A 20045-nucleotide genomic window follows, 5' to 3' on the forward strand; every position below is an offset into this window, starting at 1 on the left:
GTAGACTGGTTCGCCATGAAGTGAAACAGTCGACAACGAATATCTATCGACAGATTAATGATGTATGATGTGTCCGATATGAACTATTTAGTTCATTATGTGTAGAAGTTTTATAGAGAACTCAACAATAAAGACCTAATTTTTACTTACTGTAGGTACCTTTTTTAATCAAACAAAATGTTGTCGTACGCAGCTTGTACGTCATCAATGTTTATCGGACACACAAAAAGAAGTCATAAAAATTCATTCGAATAGATACATTCGAATAGGTACATTCGAATTCAAATTCACATTAGAGGGATTTTCGATTGTGAAAATCTGATAATTTCCATATTGGAGATACAGCTTCTTGCCATTGATAATGCTGTTTATCATATGCTGATTATGACAGATTTAGCGACCTCGATTTATGAATTGCTACTGTGACAAAAGGATTAAAATCTCTGAACATGTTGAAGAATATAGGGTACTGATATTCGCCGGCAAGCTATAGGGAGAAGGATAGGGGTAACCCCTCATATAACCTCGAAATTCCCCTTCAAAGAAATATATAGGGGAGAAAGTAATTTACCGTATTTCTGTTTTTAAAAATTGTTGTGAAGCAAAATAAATCTAAAAGTAAGTAAAAGCACAGAAACCATGTTTCTCACAACGGACAAAGCCAAGTTATAATACAGTCTGGGCAATAAAAAAATACATCGTTCATCAAAAGAAAGACTTATGTAAAAAGAAGCAACAAGACATAACATCAATCAGTCATTCGTATGACATGTTGAAGATAGGCCTAATGCATTAGAACTAGCATTTACCAGGGATGCACCAGTATTGGATCAATAGCAGACAACAAGAATATTACTCGCTCGAAGATGGCTATAAATTCATTGTGTAATAAGCACTGCTATATCTGACATTATGAATAGCAATTGTGATCTAAAAATAGAGGGTTATACCTTAAATTCGGTCAAGTTTTCGAGTGATTTATTGCATTGTCCCTTTTAGTGAACACCTCATTCACAAACTGAAAAGGATTAACGCCCCTTGCCCCTTTGCCCATTTAACATGATTCGTAAAGTGTGACTTCTTGTCTGAAAAAGAAACGGATCTTCAGCAAACCAGCTCTTCAGTTTACTCCCTCTCCCCTAAGGTCCTAGCTATGCCACTGTCTAAATCTGACGACAAGAATTGATAATCGTAAAACTCTACATAGACACTTTCAAGATTTGACAGATATCGCGAGAGAAATTCCGTCGCTCTATGACAAACTTATGACTCATGGATGAGCTAGGCCTTTTATATTTCACTGCTCTGTAACTTGCACAATACAGCTGCTGCCATTGAACATCCCAGCCATCCCCTCCGAAAAAAGACATTTTCTTCGAAGGAAGCTATGCATCATCACCGATAACATTTCTGTCTTTGTTGCCGAAAATGTTCCCTTTATCTTTGGAAGTACGACATTCTGGGGATCATCTGGGATAAAAATCACAGAATGTGCTTACAGAAATTCTTAATATTAATCATTGTCTCTACTTTGAGGTTGCTACTGTGGAGATATTAACAAAGACCGATTAACATTAGGATTAACTCAAGTACAAACATTCTTTCCTTGATGTGGTTGAGAAATTCATTAATGTTGGTTGATTAATTCCATGAATTCATGCAGGGTTAGAAAATGTATAAATATTGGAGGCAATCAGTGCTTCTGTACCATTTCTCTCTCAGCAAGCTCACAAAGAAGGAGTAACTTGAGCAAAAATCATATTTTAGTATTTGTAATATCTAAATATCGGTTCATCATGGAAATGTTAAAGCATCAAGCTTGTCTGGTTTTTCTCCTCTCATTCATCGCCGTCTCATTGAGTGCACCCAGACGTAAGTATACCATGCAAACTTTGTTTTCTCATTTACTAAAAGGGAGTGAAAGATGCACAAATGGAACTGCCTTTTTCGTAGTGGGCACGTACATGTATTTAAACTTGCAGGCCTAATGATTCGGAATAAAATTAACAAGATATATGTTTGTATTGTTATAATAACTCTCATGTCATTCTTGGTATGCATTGTCAATTTTACAATAAAAAAATGATGGAATCATTTTGACGTTTAGAAATACAAACAAAACAATTTAGTTTTTAATCACCCTGTTTAGTACTTTTACGTTAAAAATGATATTCAACGAAGTGTACTAAGTACATTTATATTTTTCAGTTCCTAGGGACTCTTGTGACGGAAGTGACACGAGAAACGTCTGTGGCTCTAATGGAAAATCATACAACAACGAATGTGAGCTAGAGGAAGAAGCCTCTCAAACTGGACAAGACGTATCAGTCTCTCACTACGGATCTTGCCAATCATCATCGGGGGGTACACAGTCTGCACCCTACGCTCCCGGTGGAGGTGGAGGCCAAATTCCAGCTAGAGCTCCTGGTGGAGGTGGAGGCCAAATTCCAGCTAGAGCTCCTGGTGGAGGTGGAGGCCAAATTCCAGCTAGAGCTCCTAGTGTCCCTGCTGTTCCACGTCCAAGAGCTCCAGCTCAAGGCCCCGTAGCCCCTGCCCCGCCTGCACACGCTCCTATTCCAGGACCAGCGGTTCCTGGATATCAACCTGGTGCTGCAGCCCCATCCGCTCCTCAATACGACCAAGCTGGAGGATCGTCCGGATCCCATGATTCAACATCACAATATGCACCTGCGCCAGCAGCTCCCTCAGCTCCGGGGTATGCTCCTTCTCCTGCCGCTCCGACTAGACCTGCCAGTGCACCAAGACCTGCCGCACCAAGACCTGCTGCACCGAGACCGGCTGCACCAAGACCTGCAGCACCAAGACCCGGACCTGCTGCTGCACCAAGACCTGCCGGTCCGTCATTTGCACCTAGTGCTCCGATTCCAGGTGTCGGTTTTGCCCCAGGCGCACCTGCTACCGGTGGCTTCGTCGCTGGGGATGCTGCTGGTGCGGCTGCTGGTGCGGCTGGTGCTGCTGGTGATGGAGCCGCCGGGGCTGCTGGCGCTGGAAGTGGAAGCGGTGAAGGAGATGGTAGCGACAGTAGTGAGGAGGCCTATGACTACGATGGATCTGATGGTGCAGAGGGTGCTGATGGCACGGAAGGAGCTGACGGTGCTGATGGTGTTGAAGGTGTTGATGGTGCTGATGGTGCTGGCGAAGGTGGTGGTACATCAGCTGCTGGTGTTCCTGGTACAGCGTCCGGTGTTCCCTCTACACGTGGTGGCGTAGGTGTTGCACGTGCTCCAGGCGGCGCTCGTGCTCCAGGTGGCGCTCGAGCTCCAAGCAGACCACGTGCTCCCTCTCCACCCTCTGGTGCCGCTGGTGCCTCTCGTCCCCGTGCTCCACCTCCTGCAGCTGCTCCTGGGTCTTTTGCTCCAAGTCCTGGATACTCTGCTCCTGCTGGTGGCCGTCGGCCCAGTGCTCCAAGTGTACCATATGCCCCTAGCGGTGGTCGTGCTTTGCCGAGAGCACCTGGAGGAACACCAGGAGGAGCGCCTGGATATGCCCCCGCCGGAGCGCCTGGATATGCCCCCGTTGGAGCCCCTGTAGCCCCTGGAGTAGCCACTGGCACTGGGACATGCAGTGAAGGCGTTTCTGCCGATTACGGTTGCACAGAAGAGGCTTTGTACGATCCAAACAATTCTGGTGATCAAGGTGAGGTCGCGATTCGTATACAAACAACTTAATTAATCAATACATTGCATTAACCCTAAAAAGGCCGGGGGCCATCATGCCCCCCCCCCCTCCACGATTTTTCTGATTGTTCGGGAACACATATGGATGGCGCCCCGCCTCTCGTTGACTTTTCTTTCGAGTCTTGCGCAACTTTTAAAATAATTTTTTTGAACATCGGACCTACGGTTACAAGGTCACGTCACCTTTTGTCTTTGCATGTCAGCCCGAAAATCGCTCATTTTCGTGATTTGTTTACAAAACATATGGAAAAGTCATTTTTCCTGAAAACAGATCAAACATGGGTTATTGGGTCTTGTTTAAAGTTTAGGTGGTTGTTTTGGGAGTCAAAGTAGTTGAATTGTAGTTAGAAATGAAATAAAACAACAAAAACAATGAAATACATAAGAAATTATCAAAACAAGGGATAACATAAGGAATAAGCTGGCTCTTTTTTTGTTCGTATTATTATTTAGAATGGTCTAATGAATATATGTAGTGAAAAAGAATGCTTAAATATGAATAATATATGATTATGGGTAAAAATGTGATTTGTATGACCTTATTTGCATAAATTACCATAAACATGCAAATAAGTGAATTTTTCAAAAAATTGAAATGATCATAGTATTCTATACACTTCACTTAACATGCGTGCAAATTTTCGCGGAGATCGGCCGCTTCGCGGCCGTGATCTTATGGGGGGGGGGGCATAATGGCCCCCCGGCCGTACTAAGACCTCAAATAGCCCGGCCTTTTTAGGGTTAAGAGATATGTGTTTATTGCTCAGGTGTTTCAATAGATTGCCCATCTGTATTAATGGCACCTATTTGAATACAAGCACATTTCGGTTTGCGAAGTTTACTTAAATACACCAAAATTATGATGCAGACAGAAATAGGAGTCATAGCACAGTATAATCCAACACGACCATTCTAATTTAAAAAGAAACACTTTGGCCATTAAGATGGAGGACAAATTATTTTCCGATAAATTCTTAGAATTATGTCAATCAAAAGTGATACATATGTATCAGTTTGAAATATGCATACTTATCCATGTAATTTAACACAGTTTGAAGTAAGTAGTTACTAGAAACTGTAGATCCCTCTATATTGAGAAGTTCAGAATCTATATCCCTGTAGGCGGAAAATCAAAGTTAAGCTTCATAGTTTGTACCGAAACTAAGAAATGTAATAACTACTAGTCGACCTTCTTTTTTGGCAAATATTACTTATTATTTTTAAAATTTACTTTTCTTTTAGTAGGTCATGGTAGTTTTCAAATAATATTCTTGAAATGCTGTATTTATCATTTACATTGCCTTTATTTCAGATGACTAGAGATTCGGTGAACAATCGAGATAATCAATGAGCAGAGACTTGAAGTGGTAAGCTATCATGCTGAAAGTCAGAAGGGCGTAACTCTTTTAAAAAAATTAACGTCGTTCTGACTTTCATCAGACGATATTTTGAAATAAAAATATTGTATCCAACACTATATTCTCATTGCATGCACATAAGATAACATGGAGAGCTTTTGCAGTAATGCGTCAACTACGTTTCGAATAGAATTTAATCTGGTATGTTTCTGCCAAAAATACACATTCGTTTTAGGAAAAACTAGGTTAAGTTGTACAACATTCTTTAAAAATGTATGAATAGCTCAAGTATTCTTTGGAGCAAATATGACATGTTTTACAACTTCAATGAAATAGGGTGACTATGTATATCGTATTGTTGTGGATCGGGTGAATTAGTTTTGTTACATATTGAAAAGAAGAAAACATATCCGTTTTCTTTAAACACAGTTTGCCACTCAACAGAGTACATGTTTACAGGAACGCTCTTTTAACGGGTCGAAACTGTTTATCGATTGGAGTTATACGCTATAACCATCTTCGTATTTCTTTTATTTTTCTTATCAGGTTAACCTAGCCCCTTATCAGCGAATTATGGGACCTCACCGACTATAAGAGTGTGTCTTATTATTACTGTGCATGAAAATAATGCACATTTGATTGATAAAGTAACTCATTAACATAGGGTAACTCATTAAATGTAGAAGAACTAAGCACTGAAAATTTAACTCGGTAAGTTGACATAGCGTTATATTCTTTTAATGTTCACCGTCAATACATTTTCTTAATATCAAAATTAAAATATGACAGAGATTCCCTGCACTATAGATAATATATCATTCCCCTTAGTGAAAAAAGTAGACTACGGTGGGATTATGGTTGGATTTTTACAAATTGAAGATTGAAAAGGACTTGACGGCATCGGTAAATATTTTTAAAAAAGATATGCATCTTTTCTAATCAATCTGATGGATTTTGTAAATTTAGACTTGGTAAATTAATATATTTATTTCCTTTTACGTGATTTTAACTCTCCTACCATGATCTCAGTGGTTATAATTATAATATTGGCAAATTCTCATACTTGATATATTTAATCCTTTTCAATAATGTTTGTCTTAATATATACATTTGTTATTTATCTTCTCATAATTATCTTGTCGGGCGCCATTGGGATGCATATGTGCGCATTATATGTTTACTATTATAATTTATTGTATGTTATTTTGAGTTCATATTTTGTTTGCATATTATTTATATTTGTTTATCTATCTCATTTATGTTGCATTAATTTGTTGTTTTAGTACTTTTATTTATGTGCATTTGTTTTCTTTCTTTTTTTATGTTGATTGTGTGAAATTAAATCGTTATTTCAATCTGACTTAAAATGTGCTGTAATCCATCTTTTGTCTCCCAAACGTCTGTTTAGAGAGGGTGAAGGATTTAACGGCTAAAACGAGAGCATGAATTGCATCTGTTAAAACTATATTTTAATGATTACTTTAACAAGATCAGGAGAGTTTATTGGAATCTTTGATACAAAAAAAATCAATAACTTGCATTATTAAATTAAACAATACACAAAAAGAATGATGGGGAGTAATAGGCCAAGAGAGAGAGAGAGAGAGATAGAACTAGAAAGAGAAGTGAGAGAGAGAGAGAGGGAGGGAGAGAGTGAGAGCTAACAAGAGAGAGGGAGAAGAGAGAGAGAGAGGTAGAAAGCTTAAAAAGAGAGACGGAGTGAGAGCTAGAGAGAGAGAGAGAGAGAGAGGGAGGAAGAGAGAGAGGGAGAGAGAGAGAGAGAGAGAAAGTTTATGTAGTTGTGTAAGGGTTAAAAATGGATAAGATACACATATTAAAAAGTGCCTTAAAGCTGATTGAGGCCTAATATAGCCATTTAGAACCCTAATTAAAAATGTGGCGATGCTCTAATTAGCTCTGCAAATCACAGTGATATCATACCAGTTGTTCGACCGGCCCCCGTAGATGATTTGGTAGCTGAGTTGCCCCTCTTTCTTTAAAACTGGAAGGCCTGAAATGCGATGCAGTTTTTAAAACATCTCAGTTCATCGAGCAGAGTCAAACAAGCAAAGGCTTTACTATCCAAATAAACATGATAGTGTTAGTCATATAAATGGTAACGTAAAAAAGGAATACTTTATGTCTGATCTGCATGTCTCTGATCGGACCATCTCAATGCCTCATTATCCAAAGTACACATATTTCACTGCCAAATCAAGTCATAATGGTGTAGAACGCGAATGAAAATAAGTACCGCACACACAAGAATAAATTGTGACTTTAATAAAGTGATCTTTTTATAGCGTTGCAATATGAAGAGTGGAAAACTCAGTAATCAAAATACATACGCTGCGGAAGAGAAGGGTCACATGATATCACACATACACGTATAGCCTATGATGTGGACGCCTGACAACATTAACCAATCAAGATGCAGTATCGCCACTCAGTCATTTGACTGGTTGTCTAGTAATTCTGGGTATGACAAACGACGATTATATTTACATCCTCGGGATCCCATCCTAAGCGCTTTCACCCTCGTAATGAACTGCAGTTGGCGTAAGACCTAGCGAAAAGATTAAAGTTTCCTACATTTTGCTTGCCATGTACGAAGACGCTTTACTCTTCAACCCAGCTCCTCAAAATGATCATATCGTATTTCTCAACTTACCAAAGCTTTCTTGTTCTGTTTTTCACATTTCTAGATCAGCTGCTTGAACGTGTTGTTGACTGATTTCAGTAATGTTCGGGTGAAAGATATTTATACTGAAATTTGAGAGAGCAGATGATGAAAAAACATCGAAGTTGGAGGAAGAGCAAATATTTTGTAGATAGAGAAAGAATGAGAGGGAAATAAAAATGGGTAGGAAGTGTTAGAGAAAGAGAAAGGGTTCAGCCATTTCCCTAGACATTGTTATAGTACGTAAGTAAGTTAATGACAATTTAATAAAACAATTTGTAATGAATTGAAGTAAAACGATCGGTGTGTGTATGTTTTTTTCCGGCATATGCTTTATTATAAAATTAAATACGTCATTATTACCTCTGAAGTTTGAGGATTCAATAATCATGCTAGAAAAATTTTATGAATTCTTGGGGTACATATATATTTTGTAAACATTTCTATCCATGTCTTTGATCCTCTACGCATTACGTTGCGGCCGATAATAAATTATTTACACTAACAAAAAATGAAATCAATTATCGGCTTTAAGTCCTGGTTCATCGAAAGAGGCATATTTCGGAAAACATGGTTCTTTACTACCTAATCATGTTCATAGACGACGATATAAAAACTGTTATTATGTATATTTTCAAAAATAATCCCAGCCTATACATATTCATTTAAACTTGTAATATTCAAGTTTATGTGCTGTAATCATTGGTAATAATGAAATACATATCGATAGGCAACAGATGAGCAAATGAAATATGATTTTTGATAATATCTGTACCATGAATATCAAGATGAATAATAATTTATAAAGATCAAGTGAGAAGCGTAATGCTATTATATAATTAACTATTCAAATTGAATGTGTTTATGACAGTATGCCTCTTGCTTTTAGGATAAGACGAATAAAATTGTTTGATTTATGTACATCAACACGATATAATGCTGAACAGGCCCATTGTGACTTTGCTCACCAAAGAAGCGCATCTGTTCCTTGCGCGATGATGATCTAAAAGGAAAAAACTTTAGATCATTAATTAGTAGATCATACGTGCATTGTAAAAATATCTTGCTATTTTCATGATTTTCACGGCATTGAAAAGATAAAGTCACTCAAGATGTCCACAAGATGTTAAAAATAAGTTGCAGGAAGCTGTTGCGATATTGACCGTGGACCTGCCAGCGAGGTTGCTTCTGTTCAGAGCTCAACATAGATTATCATAACAGTCCGCTTCTGCTTCAACACAGTTGTCTTCTTTCTCGATCTTGTTTTATTTTTCCTTTTTTCAAAATTCATTGCATCTTCTTTGTATATCTAAGTTTACTAATTAGCTTGTGTTCATTTCATGCAGTAATTGGCATTTCTGAGGGTATAAATACATTGGACTAGAATGGGAAAGACATCATTCCAAACTTCGAATTTCGGGAGGAACGAAGAAAAGAATAAGCAAGAGGGAAATTCGTTTCTTTTATCTTTAAAGTACGTCTAGTTTTCACAGTGTCATTTTTAAGTGCATGTCACTAAAATAATGTATAATGTTTTTCTAGTCTATGAAGAGGTGCTTACACAAGGCACGGAAACAATGTAGTATTTATCAAGAAAAAATGATATTAACTGTCTAACGTCTTCGGTGCCTTATTCGTCGGTCCATTGAAGAAAAAGAGTGTTTTGGGTAGTTATCTTAAAATATTCTCTTCCATAAGCTTCATTTACTTCAAAAAGTAGAATAAAGATTTGGTTTATCTCACTTATAATATTTGTTATTATGTTTTTTTTTTCTTTAGGCATTCATCAATTCACCATGGGGATTTCGACGACGAATACCGCTGTCTTTGTGTGTATATTATCACTGACTGTTTGCTCATTGGCGTCTCCTAGATGTAAGTTCTCGCAAAATCTCTAAGCAATTTTTTTGTTTTGTTGTTGTTTTGTTTGTGTTTTCTGTTTAGTTTAGTTCTGTATTTGTTCGTATCATTTGCTTGTCCATCAATGAGCGTTCAGACTTTAGTTTGTTGAAATGGGAACGCATTCTTTACCATGAAAGAATATGTACTTTGATTTCCATGACAGTACACAACTTATTTATGCTTTATTTTAGCGAATTTGGAGTTACAGACGAATACATTTCATTAGCAATGTATTTGTGGTTTGTCTTACAGATACAAGAGATTCATGCGACTTGGGAACACCAGGTGCCGCCTGTGGTTCCGATGGTCAATCATGGGGAGCAGGAGGGACTCCCGCTCGGGCTCCAGCTCCAGGACACTCACCGGGTTATCCTCCAGCTAGAGCTCCTACACCAGGACATCCAGGTTATCAACCACCAAGAGCTCCTGCTCCAGGACCTTATCCTGCTGCCCCTCATGCTCCTGGACCTCAACAGCCTTATGCTCCAATTGCACCTGCAAATGCACCCGGTGTACCTTACGCTCCTGGCAATCCACCTAATGCGCCTCCTCCATACTATCCACAGGCTCCCCAGGCGCCACCCCCATATCAACCAAATGCTCCGTCCCCTCCTAGCTATGCTCCAAATGCCCCAAGTATGCCTGGATTCGCACCTGGTCCTCCTGGAGCCGGTGTTCCATTTGGTCCTGACGGGAATGATGCTGGTGGTAGTTCTGATCAGCAATCAGCTGATCCAGCTCCAGCTCCTCGGGCACCCGCTCCCCCAATGCCACGTGCTCCGACTTTTGTCCCCGCTGCACCCAGACCAGCAGCTCCCAGACCTCCCGTGTATGCGCCAGCTGCTCCAAGGCCCGCCGCACCTGCACCAGCTGCACCAGCTGCACCAGCAGTTCCTGGAACGAGATTCGCACCGGCTGCCCCAGGTGAAGGTGGTGATGGTGGAGATGGAGTAGATGTCGGTGAATATGATGGTGAAGCTGGTGCTGACTACGGACATTACGAAAGTGAAGGTTCAAGCGGCAGTGACGAAAGCAGTGGAAGCAGTGAAGAATATTACGATTACGGTTCTGGTGGTATTGATGGTGGAGATGGTGCTGATGGTGCTGATGGAGGTGACGGCGCCGGTGGGGCTGGTGGGGGTGATGGGGGTGATGGAGCTGATGGAGTTGGTGGAGTCGGTGCTGGAACAGGGGCTGCTGGTGGTCGTGGAGGACTTCCACGCGCTCCTTCTCGTCCTGGCACTCCTAGAGCTCAAGGTGGTCCACGTGCTCCAGGCAGCCCTCGTGCACCAGGCGGCCCTCGTGCACCAGGCAATCCACGTGCTCCAGGTATTCCACGTGCACCAGGTATTCCACGTGCTCCAACCAGACCCGGTGTCCCTGTTCGACCTTATGCCCCAGGACCACGTCAGTCTGCTCCAAGAGCTCCAGGAGGTCCAGGAGCACCAGGAGCGCCAGGAGCGCCAGGAGCGCCAGGAGTGCCAGGAGCGCCAGGAGCGCCAGGAGGAGGGCCGGCCCATGCCCCAAGTGGAGGAAGCTGCAACAACAATGGTCCATCTGGTCAAGCTTGTTCCGGGGGAGTGTCTGGAAAACGTTAAATATTAATGGAATGCCTTACATGAATATAGATACAGATTTCTACAGAGACCATATATTTTTCAGATAATCTTAACCCAATCGGCCAGTATTGCTAAGTTTAGTTACTTAAATTTAATTATATGGTAGATTCGATCAATTTCCAAAATTTTCATTGAATTTCAGTGAGTAACTCATATTGTGACGGGGCCCTTTTTACACGGAGCAGTTGATGACATTCCAAGATTATCTTGGATATGTCTTTGTCCAACCTCTCTTCGAATACAAATGTTCTGTTTACAAAATGGCATTTAGGACGGACTAATCTGCTAAATGATATTTGTTGTGATAAATAATGTCAAGAATGTGATATTGATGTACAATCTCAGATACTTTATCTTGCTATTCCTATTTGTATAGAGGAAGTGAAAGGCTTGCCCCATTATCTTATTCTCTTATTTATTTATTTTTTAGAGACCTAAACAGAATTAATATCCGTCTTTACACCGCTAAAACTAAAGCTCATAATGATAACTTACATGTAACTTATAATTTAGTAAATAACGTTCTTCGAATCAGGCCCCTCCTACATAACCAATCGATTGGTTCTTCTAAAATTCATATGTTCGGAATCATATAGCGTTATCTGCCTCATATTGTGAACTGCACTATTTGCATCCCAAATTGTTATGTTTTCGAAAAATTAATTTCGTCTAACACTACGGTCTTATTTTATTTCTTTCAACATATCAAATCATTTTCCTGCTCATGTTCTTGATTATTTATATTTATTTGTATGATTTTGCTGTGTTTGTTTTGTACCTCATTTTGTTTTCTTTGATTTCAAATAAATGTGTTTTTTAACTTGACATTCATTGTATTGTATGGCTTATCTTTTATTGATTTCAGTATTTTTTATTCAAAGCATAAAAACAATCTAAACCGAATTTTAAGCACGATAAATAGAAAGAAAGACAAGAAATCAAGCACGTGGTTCGTATCGCGTGTCACATGGTGACATATGTTAAAATGAATTTAACAATTACCAAGTTTTCGTCAGTTTCTTGGATTTTGCTTGCCCACACAGTCAATCCACTGCACGACCATTTTTTTCTTCAAAATTAGGTCAAGCCAGATCTAAGATTCTTATATAAAAGGAGGGGCATAAGGAATATTATTCAAAACATGAGAGACTGAAGAATATTAATCGTACATAACTCATTATGTGGGATAGATGATTTTTAAAGAGAATATTTCTTACGGTTATGCAATTAGGCAACATAAGAGGTGGAGAAATTAAAAGTGTATTGATATGACGATTGACAATGAAATAGAGAGAGAGAGAGAGAGAGAAGGGGAGGAGGAAGGAGCAAGAGGAGGAGAGAGAGAAAGGGGAGAGCGGAAAGAGAGGAAGGATGAAGTAGGAGGAGGAGGAGGAGGAGAGAGAGAGAGAGAGAGAAAGAGAGCTTCTGATATTGGAAGAGAGATAGTGGAAAAGAAGGAGAAGAACAAGATTCAGATATTGAGAGAAAAGAGGAGTTGAGAAAGAAAGAGAAGATAAAGTAAAAGAAAAAATCCCGGAAAAAAACCTATATTTTTCTCTTGAATGGCATGAATGTGATAAATATAATGCGCCGTCATCTTAAGTTATTAATCTAAATAGCTTTGTAGTATGCGACTATGTCAAACCTAAAACATCGATGTGTTATCACAGCCTTAGGAGCTCATCACACATGCACATGCATGCCCTGTTCGCGTTTATTTTGCCAACCAATTTAAGGATACCCAAATGCGTCCGATTCCAACAAGCCTAAAGTACATATTAAAACAACAAACATCAAAATAATTATCTTGCATTTTTTGTTTGTGTCTAACGTCTTCGGTGCCTAGTTTGTCAGGCCCTATTGAAGAGAAAGAGTGATTTTTTGCAAAAAGTGTCATCAACATAACGTCTTGTTTGAGGAATAAACACATGGAGTATAAGATGTTGAGCTTTTCTACGCCAAAAAATGGTTACTGAAGATGTAAATTAATAAATGTTCTCACTGAGTCGTTATAGTTTAATGGTCGATTCCCTAAATCGATCCTTTTCGTTTTGGATAGTTAAAGATTATTGAAACTGCAATCGCACAGCGAATTTTAAGTCAACATTTGAACGTGCATATCTCATCAATCAACGTCTAGAAATCTATAGCATTAACGATCAATCCTTGAAGTACGATATCTATCCTAGTAGATCCCATCGGCTTAAGCTAACGGCAAAGCTCTAAGGATACACAAAATACGAGGGCCTCGCTACTGTTCGAACAAATCAGATAACAGGAATACACTGTCACCACGATGCTATGAATGCTATGAATATGTACAATACCCCCCCCCCTCCCGCGCCTCCGATACTTTTCGCTGTCCACTCTAACATACCGATGAGTTTATATTTATTCCTTTTTATATCCCTTCTCTCTTTTTCTTCTTCTTCATTTATGATCACACTCTCGTCCTTTTGTAGTTGTTTAAAAATAACGAAACAAAAACATAACGTGTATCACACCTTATTATAAGCCGAACCTTTTTAGCTCATTATTTGTATTGTGATGCGCAGGTTATTGCTTAAAACACATTTCATAACTGAAGCATTGTCGTAATAATCATAATCATAGTCTGTAATCATTCATATCACATATGTTTGGGGGGATACAGACTTCAACAGTGCAAGAAACCTCGAGAATTCGAGACTGGTGTGATCTTATCAACGTATTGTAGCCAGTCTTCCTTCCAACAATCTTGAAGTAAACCAATATTTGTGTTTACTCATGCTCAATGAGATTAATGTGTCTATCCGTTCAGCAGGCTTGCTCAATAATACTTATCCGATGCCTATCAATAAGGGCCAATGAAAGACCTGTATTAGTCATTCGGGGTAAGGGGATAAACAGGGTACAACAATTTTTACACAGAAAAAAAAAACATATAATGAAACTGACCATGATCGTCAGGAAATATTTTAGCAATTGAGGCGAGAGATGTCTCTATCTTCGCTAGATTAACAAAACAAAGCTAATCGCAACATCCGTAATATTGGCGCTAGTGAAGTCATTCAGGGTTACGATATCATCCGATCACGAGCTTTACTTTGAATTTAATCGAAAGAAATATGTCTTTCACCCTGACTCTGCACATTTTTTGAAGATAATAATACGGCTTCACAATAAGTATAAATATTGGACTTGTTCGAGGGATAGCATCATTCGAGAGCTTCTGCATCTCAAGAAAGCATTCAACATTTTCAAGATACTGAAATTACTTCGCCAGATTGGAACTGAAGTCTCTTTTTATATTGGATTTTAAACAAAGGTACGTAAAACATAACTTCCAGCTTATAACATAAGACCTTAATTATTTTGAAATTTAGTTTGTAGCCTACCAGACAGTTATTATATATTCCTTTCTCATATCGTCGTTATTTTGCTCGTAATGTAAAATGATGAAAATCAAAGATAACAAATAGATTTCTGATTTAATTTTTCATTCAATAACAAATGTTAGAAGATTTATTTATTATACCCTATTATACCATTGATGTCGTATAATGCAACATGCATGGTCTGCACTAGATGCAGTTTGCTATCACTCTTTTTAGGACGGAATTTTCTTCATGGAGAACACACCTTCAAACACCAATGTTACATAAACTCTTTATAACAGGTCTTGTATATCGCCATGAAGCTGATAACATCAGCAATATGTCTCCTGTCACTGGCTATCCTCACACAGGCAATGCCAAGGGGTAAGTGATCAACAGTCTACTAGTATAATGTTACTTCTTTCTTATGCCTGTATCTTGAAAGTTGTGGCAAAAGTGACAGCATTACTCGCAGGAATTTGTATGATAGAAATACTCATATTTACCAACGCTTTGAAGAATTTTAATCATGCTAATCTTAACCAGAAAACAAAGGCATAACATTACGTTATTTGTTATATCTATGAAAAGATTGCTCTTAAAATTGTTTCACTCTTCTTTCTTTTTTTATTTGATTGATTCTGAATTTATAAATCTTTGTCAAATATAACATCTTTCTAAAGTCACTTTGAAGTTTTGAAACATGTAATTTGGTATTATCTATACAATGTAATAAGCTAATTAAAGCATATTTCACTATCGAAATACAGTTCAACCCGCTATTTACAGTTTGATAATTCGTCTTTAATATAATAATGAATTACTCAATTTTTTTTCTTCTTCACAGCTCGAAGGGATTCTTGTGACAGCAGTTCCGGAACGGTTTGTGGTTCGAATGGACGAACGTACCACAACGAATGCGATGTCGAGGACGATTCTTCGAGGTCAGGAGTTTCCATCTCCGTGAATCATAAGGGATCATGTCATAAAACTACTTTCCAAGTACCACGAGCTCCCAGTCGTCCCGCACCAAGAGCACCATATGCTCCACGTGTTCCTGTAGCACCAAGAGCACCTTATGCTCCGCCTGTTCCTGCTGCACCCAGAGCGCCATATGCTCCAAGGGTTCCTGTCGTACCACGTGCTCCCCTTCCCCCTGCCCGAGCTCCCGTTGTACCTCCACGTGCTCCTCTTCCCCCTGCCCGAGCTCCTGTTGTACCACCACGTGCTCCGCTTCCTCGGGCCCCTGGATTTGCACCTGCTGCCCCTGTACCAGGTGTCGACGCTGATGTCGATGTAACGGTCACCGAATACGATCTGGATAACTCAGCAGATGGAGGCAATAGCGACAGTGGCAGCAGCGAGGAGTACGAATATGAAAGTACCGGCGGTGACACTACCGACGGAACCGATGGTACAGATGGAACAGATGGAGTCACGAATGGATTAAATGTCGTATTTCCTGTTGCCCCCGCCAATGCACCCGTTCCGGATGTGGATGTTACCACTACTGAATATGAAAACGCAGCTGATGGAGAATACGAATATGGTAGTGATGAGGACAGCAGTGAGGAGGAATATGGCACTAGTATAGTTGTTGGTGGTACTGACGGGACAGATGGGAACACAGAAAGTGAAGCATCAACTGGTGGTGTCGTTGTACCAGGCACTTCTGCTGGTATACCAGGCTTTCCAGGAGTTTCTTCCCCATCACGTCCACGTGCTCCAACATTTGGCTCACCTGCCGTTCCCCGTGTTCCGTTCCCTGCTCCAAGAGCTCCTGTTGTAGCGCCTCCACTTATTCCTCGGGCACCAGCTCCTCCTACCGCTCCTGGTGCCCCGTATGCTCCGAGCGCCCCACTACCCCCACAAACACCATACGCCCCACCTGCCCCCCGTGTCCCGCAGGCCCCACAAACGCCATATACACCTCAGGCTCCACGTGCCCCACAAACGCCATATGCACCCCAGGCTCCACGTGCCCCACAAACGCCATATGCACCACAGGCTCCTAGTGCCCCACAAACGCCATATGCACCCCAGGCTCCTAGTGCCCCACAAACGCCATATGCACCCCAGGCTCCTAGTGCCCCACAAACGCCATATGCACCACAGGCTCCATATGCCCCACAGACGCCATATGCACCACAGGTTCCTGAGGTTCCATATTCCCCACATGCCCCTTACACCCCAAATGCTCCGCCATCCGGACCTTACGCTCCATCTTCTCCAGGGTATGGCAATGATGACTCTTACCACCAAGGCTCTCCATATGCTCCAGCAGCCCCTGCATACCCACGTGCCCCGGGAGTCTATCCAACTGATGAGGGAACCTGCTCTCAACGCGATGCCAGTGGCCGTTGTGCCCAGTATGCTCCAACAGGTGGATGTGCCCAGCGTGATGCTAGCGGACGTTGTGTCCAAAATGCACCTACAGGTGGATGTGCCCAGCGTGATGCTAGCGGACGATGTGTCCAAAACGCACCTACAGGAGGGTGTACCCAGCGTGATGCTAGCGGACGTTGTGTCCAAAATGCACCTACAGGAGGGTGTACCCAGCGTGATGCCAGCGGACGTTGTACTCAGCATGGTACCAGTGGTTCTCAAACGTCTACCGGATGCGTGCAGCGTGACGCCGCTGGACGATGCACACAGTATGGTGCTGCAAGGGGCTGCACTGGCTTTGGATGCAACGAAGGAGTTTATAACGGTATGTAGCGTTTTCAAATAATTTTCTCCTACTATTCTTTATAAACGTTGTTGAAATGATGTAGATGATTCATGTTAGGACTGGGAGAAAGGGGGAAGTGGTATATGAGACAGGGTAATATTCTGGGGGAAAAGGGTTACAGAGTATTGCATACACTTTGCCGTTTTTTTTTTTTTACCTTGTAAGTAATAATACTTTTTTTTTCTCCTTTCTTCTGCACAGACGATTTGACACTCGGTGCGTTCGCCTAACTTTGTATTCTCTTTACCAGCGTGAGGATGTGAGCATATTTGAGTAGGCCATGGATCATGCATCGGTAACCAGATGATTAGGTCTTGATATTCGATCTATTTATATATTTATTGTTTGTTTTTATGTAATTGAACATGTTTTTCCAATTCGAGTGTGTAAATAATACATAATAACCATATGAGATTCAATTAAAATTGACCACATTTTAATTGAATAAAACATGTACCACCCCATTCACTTACTAGCTGTTTGAGAATATTATTATCAATAATAATGTTGAGCTTGCTTATTTCAATTTTTTGCCATAGAATGATATTAAATAAAAGTATTCTATTTCAGAAAGCTTTCCGTTATTGCAATAGAAACATGTGAACAAACAAAGAATCCTGTATACCTCACTTTGAAAGTTGGCAAAATGTGTTTGTAACTCATGTTTTTATTTAAATGAATAAAGTTAATACGATAACTCGACATTCCTGTAAATGAATGCATATCTTTTGTTCAGTTTAGCGGTAAATCTATTTTGGAGAGATGAAGAAAAAATAATATAATGTGAATTTATATTTTCTGATGACAAAAAAGGAGGTTTGTTCGATTGAGTGCAATTATATAGATCAATATATTTATGTATTGATTGATTGATTGATTGAATGAATGAATGACTGATTGAATGATTGAGTGATTAATTGATGGGTCGATCGATTGAATGATTGATTGATTTTGTAATTAACTGTGTTTGAAGATTTCGAGAGAACTGTGTCGCATCAATTTATGCAAAACGCTAATGAGCAGAAAGGCAAATGAGTTTATGCCCCAATTTAAAACATTCAAACATCCTCAGGAAGTTTTGGGAACGTCCCCAGAACGATCTTTGTTTGATGCAATATATTCCATTGTTTCAAAGCTCTTATTTCAAATGGGTCAAGCTCGCTATCCGTAAGGACCGCTATTCATAATGACCGCTATCCATAACGCGTGACAAAATGAATAGCGATCCTTATAAATAGCGATCCTTATAAATAGCGAGCAGACCCCTTTCAAATGTACCATAATAGGCTTCAATCCTCTTTTGGCAAAGAAGGAGGGAGATAGATAGAGAGAGAGAGAGAGACAGAGACAGAGACAGAGAGAGACAGAGACAGAGAGAGAGAGAGAGAGACAGACAGAGAGAGAGACAAGAGACGAGATAGAGGGAGAAAAAGAGTACCGTTCAAATCCTTCCGATTGAGATAATTGTGATCAATCAATCAGTTAGCATGTTCTCTTTCTATTACGAACAATAAAACAATCAAACTCGATATACCCACCTGTAATACATGACTGTATGAAGATACTATTGGTCTACCTACTAAAATTCAAATTAAACATTATTACTTTACAAAAGAAGATTAACATATTCAAATACAAAACGCCATTATCCGTGTATATAGCCCATAGCTACTATTGCCATCCAAATATGAAATTAAAAAGTGATATTGAAAGCGTAGGACAATTACCCCGATATAATACACCGAACAGCCCCACCCCCACCATCCACAAAAAAAAGAATCCTTAAAGATAAGGTTCATTGATTTAAAAAAAACTAACTTTAATGTCATTATTGCAAAGGTGACACTTTGATTGGCCAAGATTATCAAACGCAAATGCTTGGAAACATTCGAAGTAATGATTATTAACATTTACAAAACACTTAGATACAGTCCCGACATAGCACCTGAAAAGGCTCCCCGGTCGCTGCTGAGATATGACGTCACATGTTGAACATGATGTGAACAAGCAGACGATGTTCCATGACATCTCACACAATTTCAGTGCCTGTTTTGTCATCTTTTCTTCAGTTATTTCTGTTACTTCAATACCCTCAGACGAAATGTGTAATCTATTGCCTCACTCTAAACCCCGTACTTGGTATTATTTTGATGAAAAATGAAATGATAAAAGAAAGGAAATCCGTCGCTTGTAAACAAAATAAGACGCCATTGTATTTGCAGCTGCATACACCGCCGCATGTTCGGCGTTTCAAGAGGAAACAAATGACGTTCATGCTAAATCAAATGTGGTTTCTTTGATTGTTCATTAACCCCTATCCTGAGTATTTTCAAACAAAAGAATTTAGTTATCAGAATGGGGGTCATATCCCTTTTTGAATGGTGTAAAATTCCATCACATTTATATACACTAAACTCATTATAATTTAAGAAATAAAAGCATTGCAATTATGTTCATTCTTTATGGGATGTCGTCTGCTTGGGCAGGGTTGGTTCATATTGTGACGGCATTAAAACATCGTTATTTTTTCGGCGAATCTCTCGCATATCCCAGATGCTATGGAGGTTGTTTTATTTGTAAATTTTATTAATCACCCGATATGTAGTTGACCTAAAACTTGCATGATGGTCATCTGTTAGCTTACCAGTTTCTAGTAATATTTGCCATATTTGTGATTTTCTATAAACCCGCACTTTAATTT

The 20045-nt window shown here is 39.8% G+C and overlaps 3 protein-coding genes across 3 annotated transcripts; all 3 read left to right on the top strand.

Annotated features, from left to right (window-relative positions):
• The first annotated feature begins 1261 nt into the window (after nt 1-1261).
• On the top strand, nt 1262-6285 carry LOC100888382 (collagen alpha-1(I) chain). Its single transcript, XM_011683861.2, has 4 exons — nt 1262-1872; nt 2209-3657; nt 5011-5065; nt 5603-6285. The coding sequence occupies exons 1-3, from the start codon at nt 1650-1652 to the stop codon at nt 5016-5018; spliced, it is 1680 nt and encodes a 559-aa protein (XP_011682163.1). The 5' UTR covers nt 1262-1649; the 3' UTR covers nt 5019-5065; nt 5603-6285.
• Nucleotides 6286-9532: 3247 nt separating this feature from the next.
• Nucleotides 9533-12027, top strand: LOC100888444 (collagen alpha-1(I) chain). The gene is made up of 2 exons (XM_011683863.2): nt 9533-9611; nt 9891-12027. Exons 1-2 carry the CDS (start codon nt 9533-9535, stop codon nt 11234-11236), a joined length of 1425 nt encoding a protein of 474 aa, XP_011682165.1. The 3' UTR covers nt 11237-12027.
• A 2446-nt stretch (nt 12028-14473) lies between these two features.
• On the top strand, nt 14474-18046 carry LOC100893973 (leucine-rich repeat extensin-like protein 5). Its single transcript, XM_011683875.2, has 4 exons — nt 14474-14564; nt 14916-14997; nt 15461-17323; nt 17546-18046. Exons 2-4 carry the CDS (start codon nt 14931-14933, stop codon nt 17572-17574), a joined length of 1959 nt encoding a protein of 652 aa, XP_011682177.2. The 5' UTR covers nt 14474-14564; nt 14916-14930; the 3' UTR covers nt 17575-18046.
• Nucleotides 18047-20045: the final 1999 nt, after the last annotated feature.

This window comes from Strongylocentrotus purpuratus, unplaced genomic scaffold, assembly GCF_000002235.5.
Source record: "Strongylocentrotus purpuratus isolate Spur 01 unplaced genomic scaffold, Spur_5.0 spur5_scaffold_6, whole genome shotgun sequence".
NCBI classification, from domain to species: domain Eukaryota; kingdom Metazoa; phylum Echinodermata; class Echinoidea; order Camarodonta; family Strongylocentrotidae; genus Strongylocentrotus; species Strongylocentrotus purpuratus.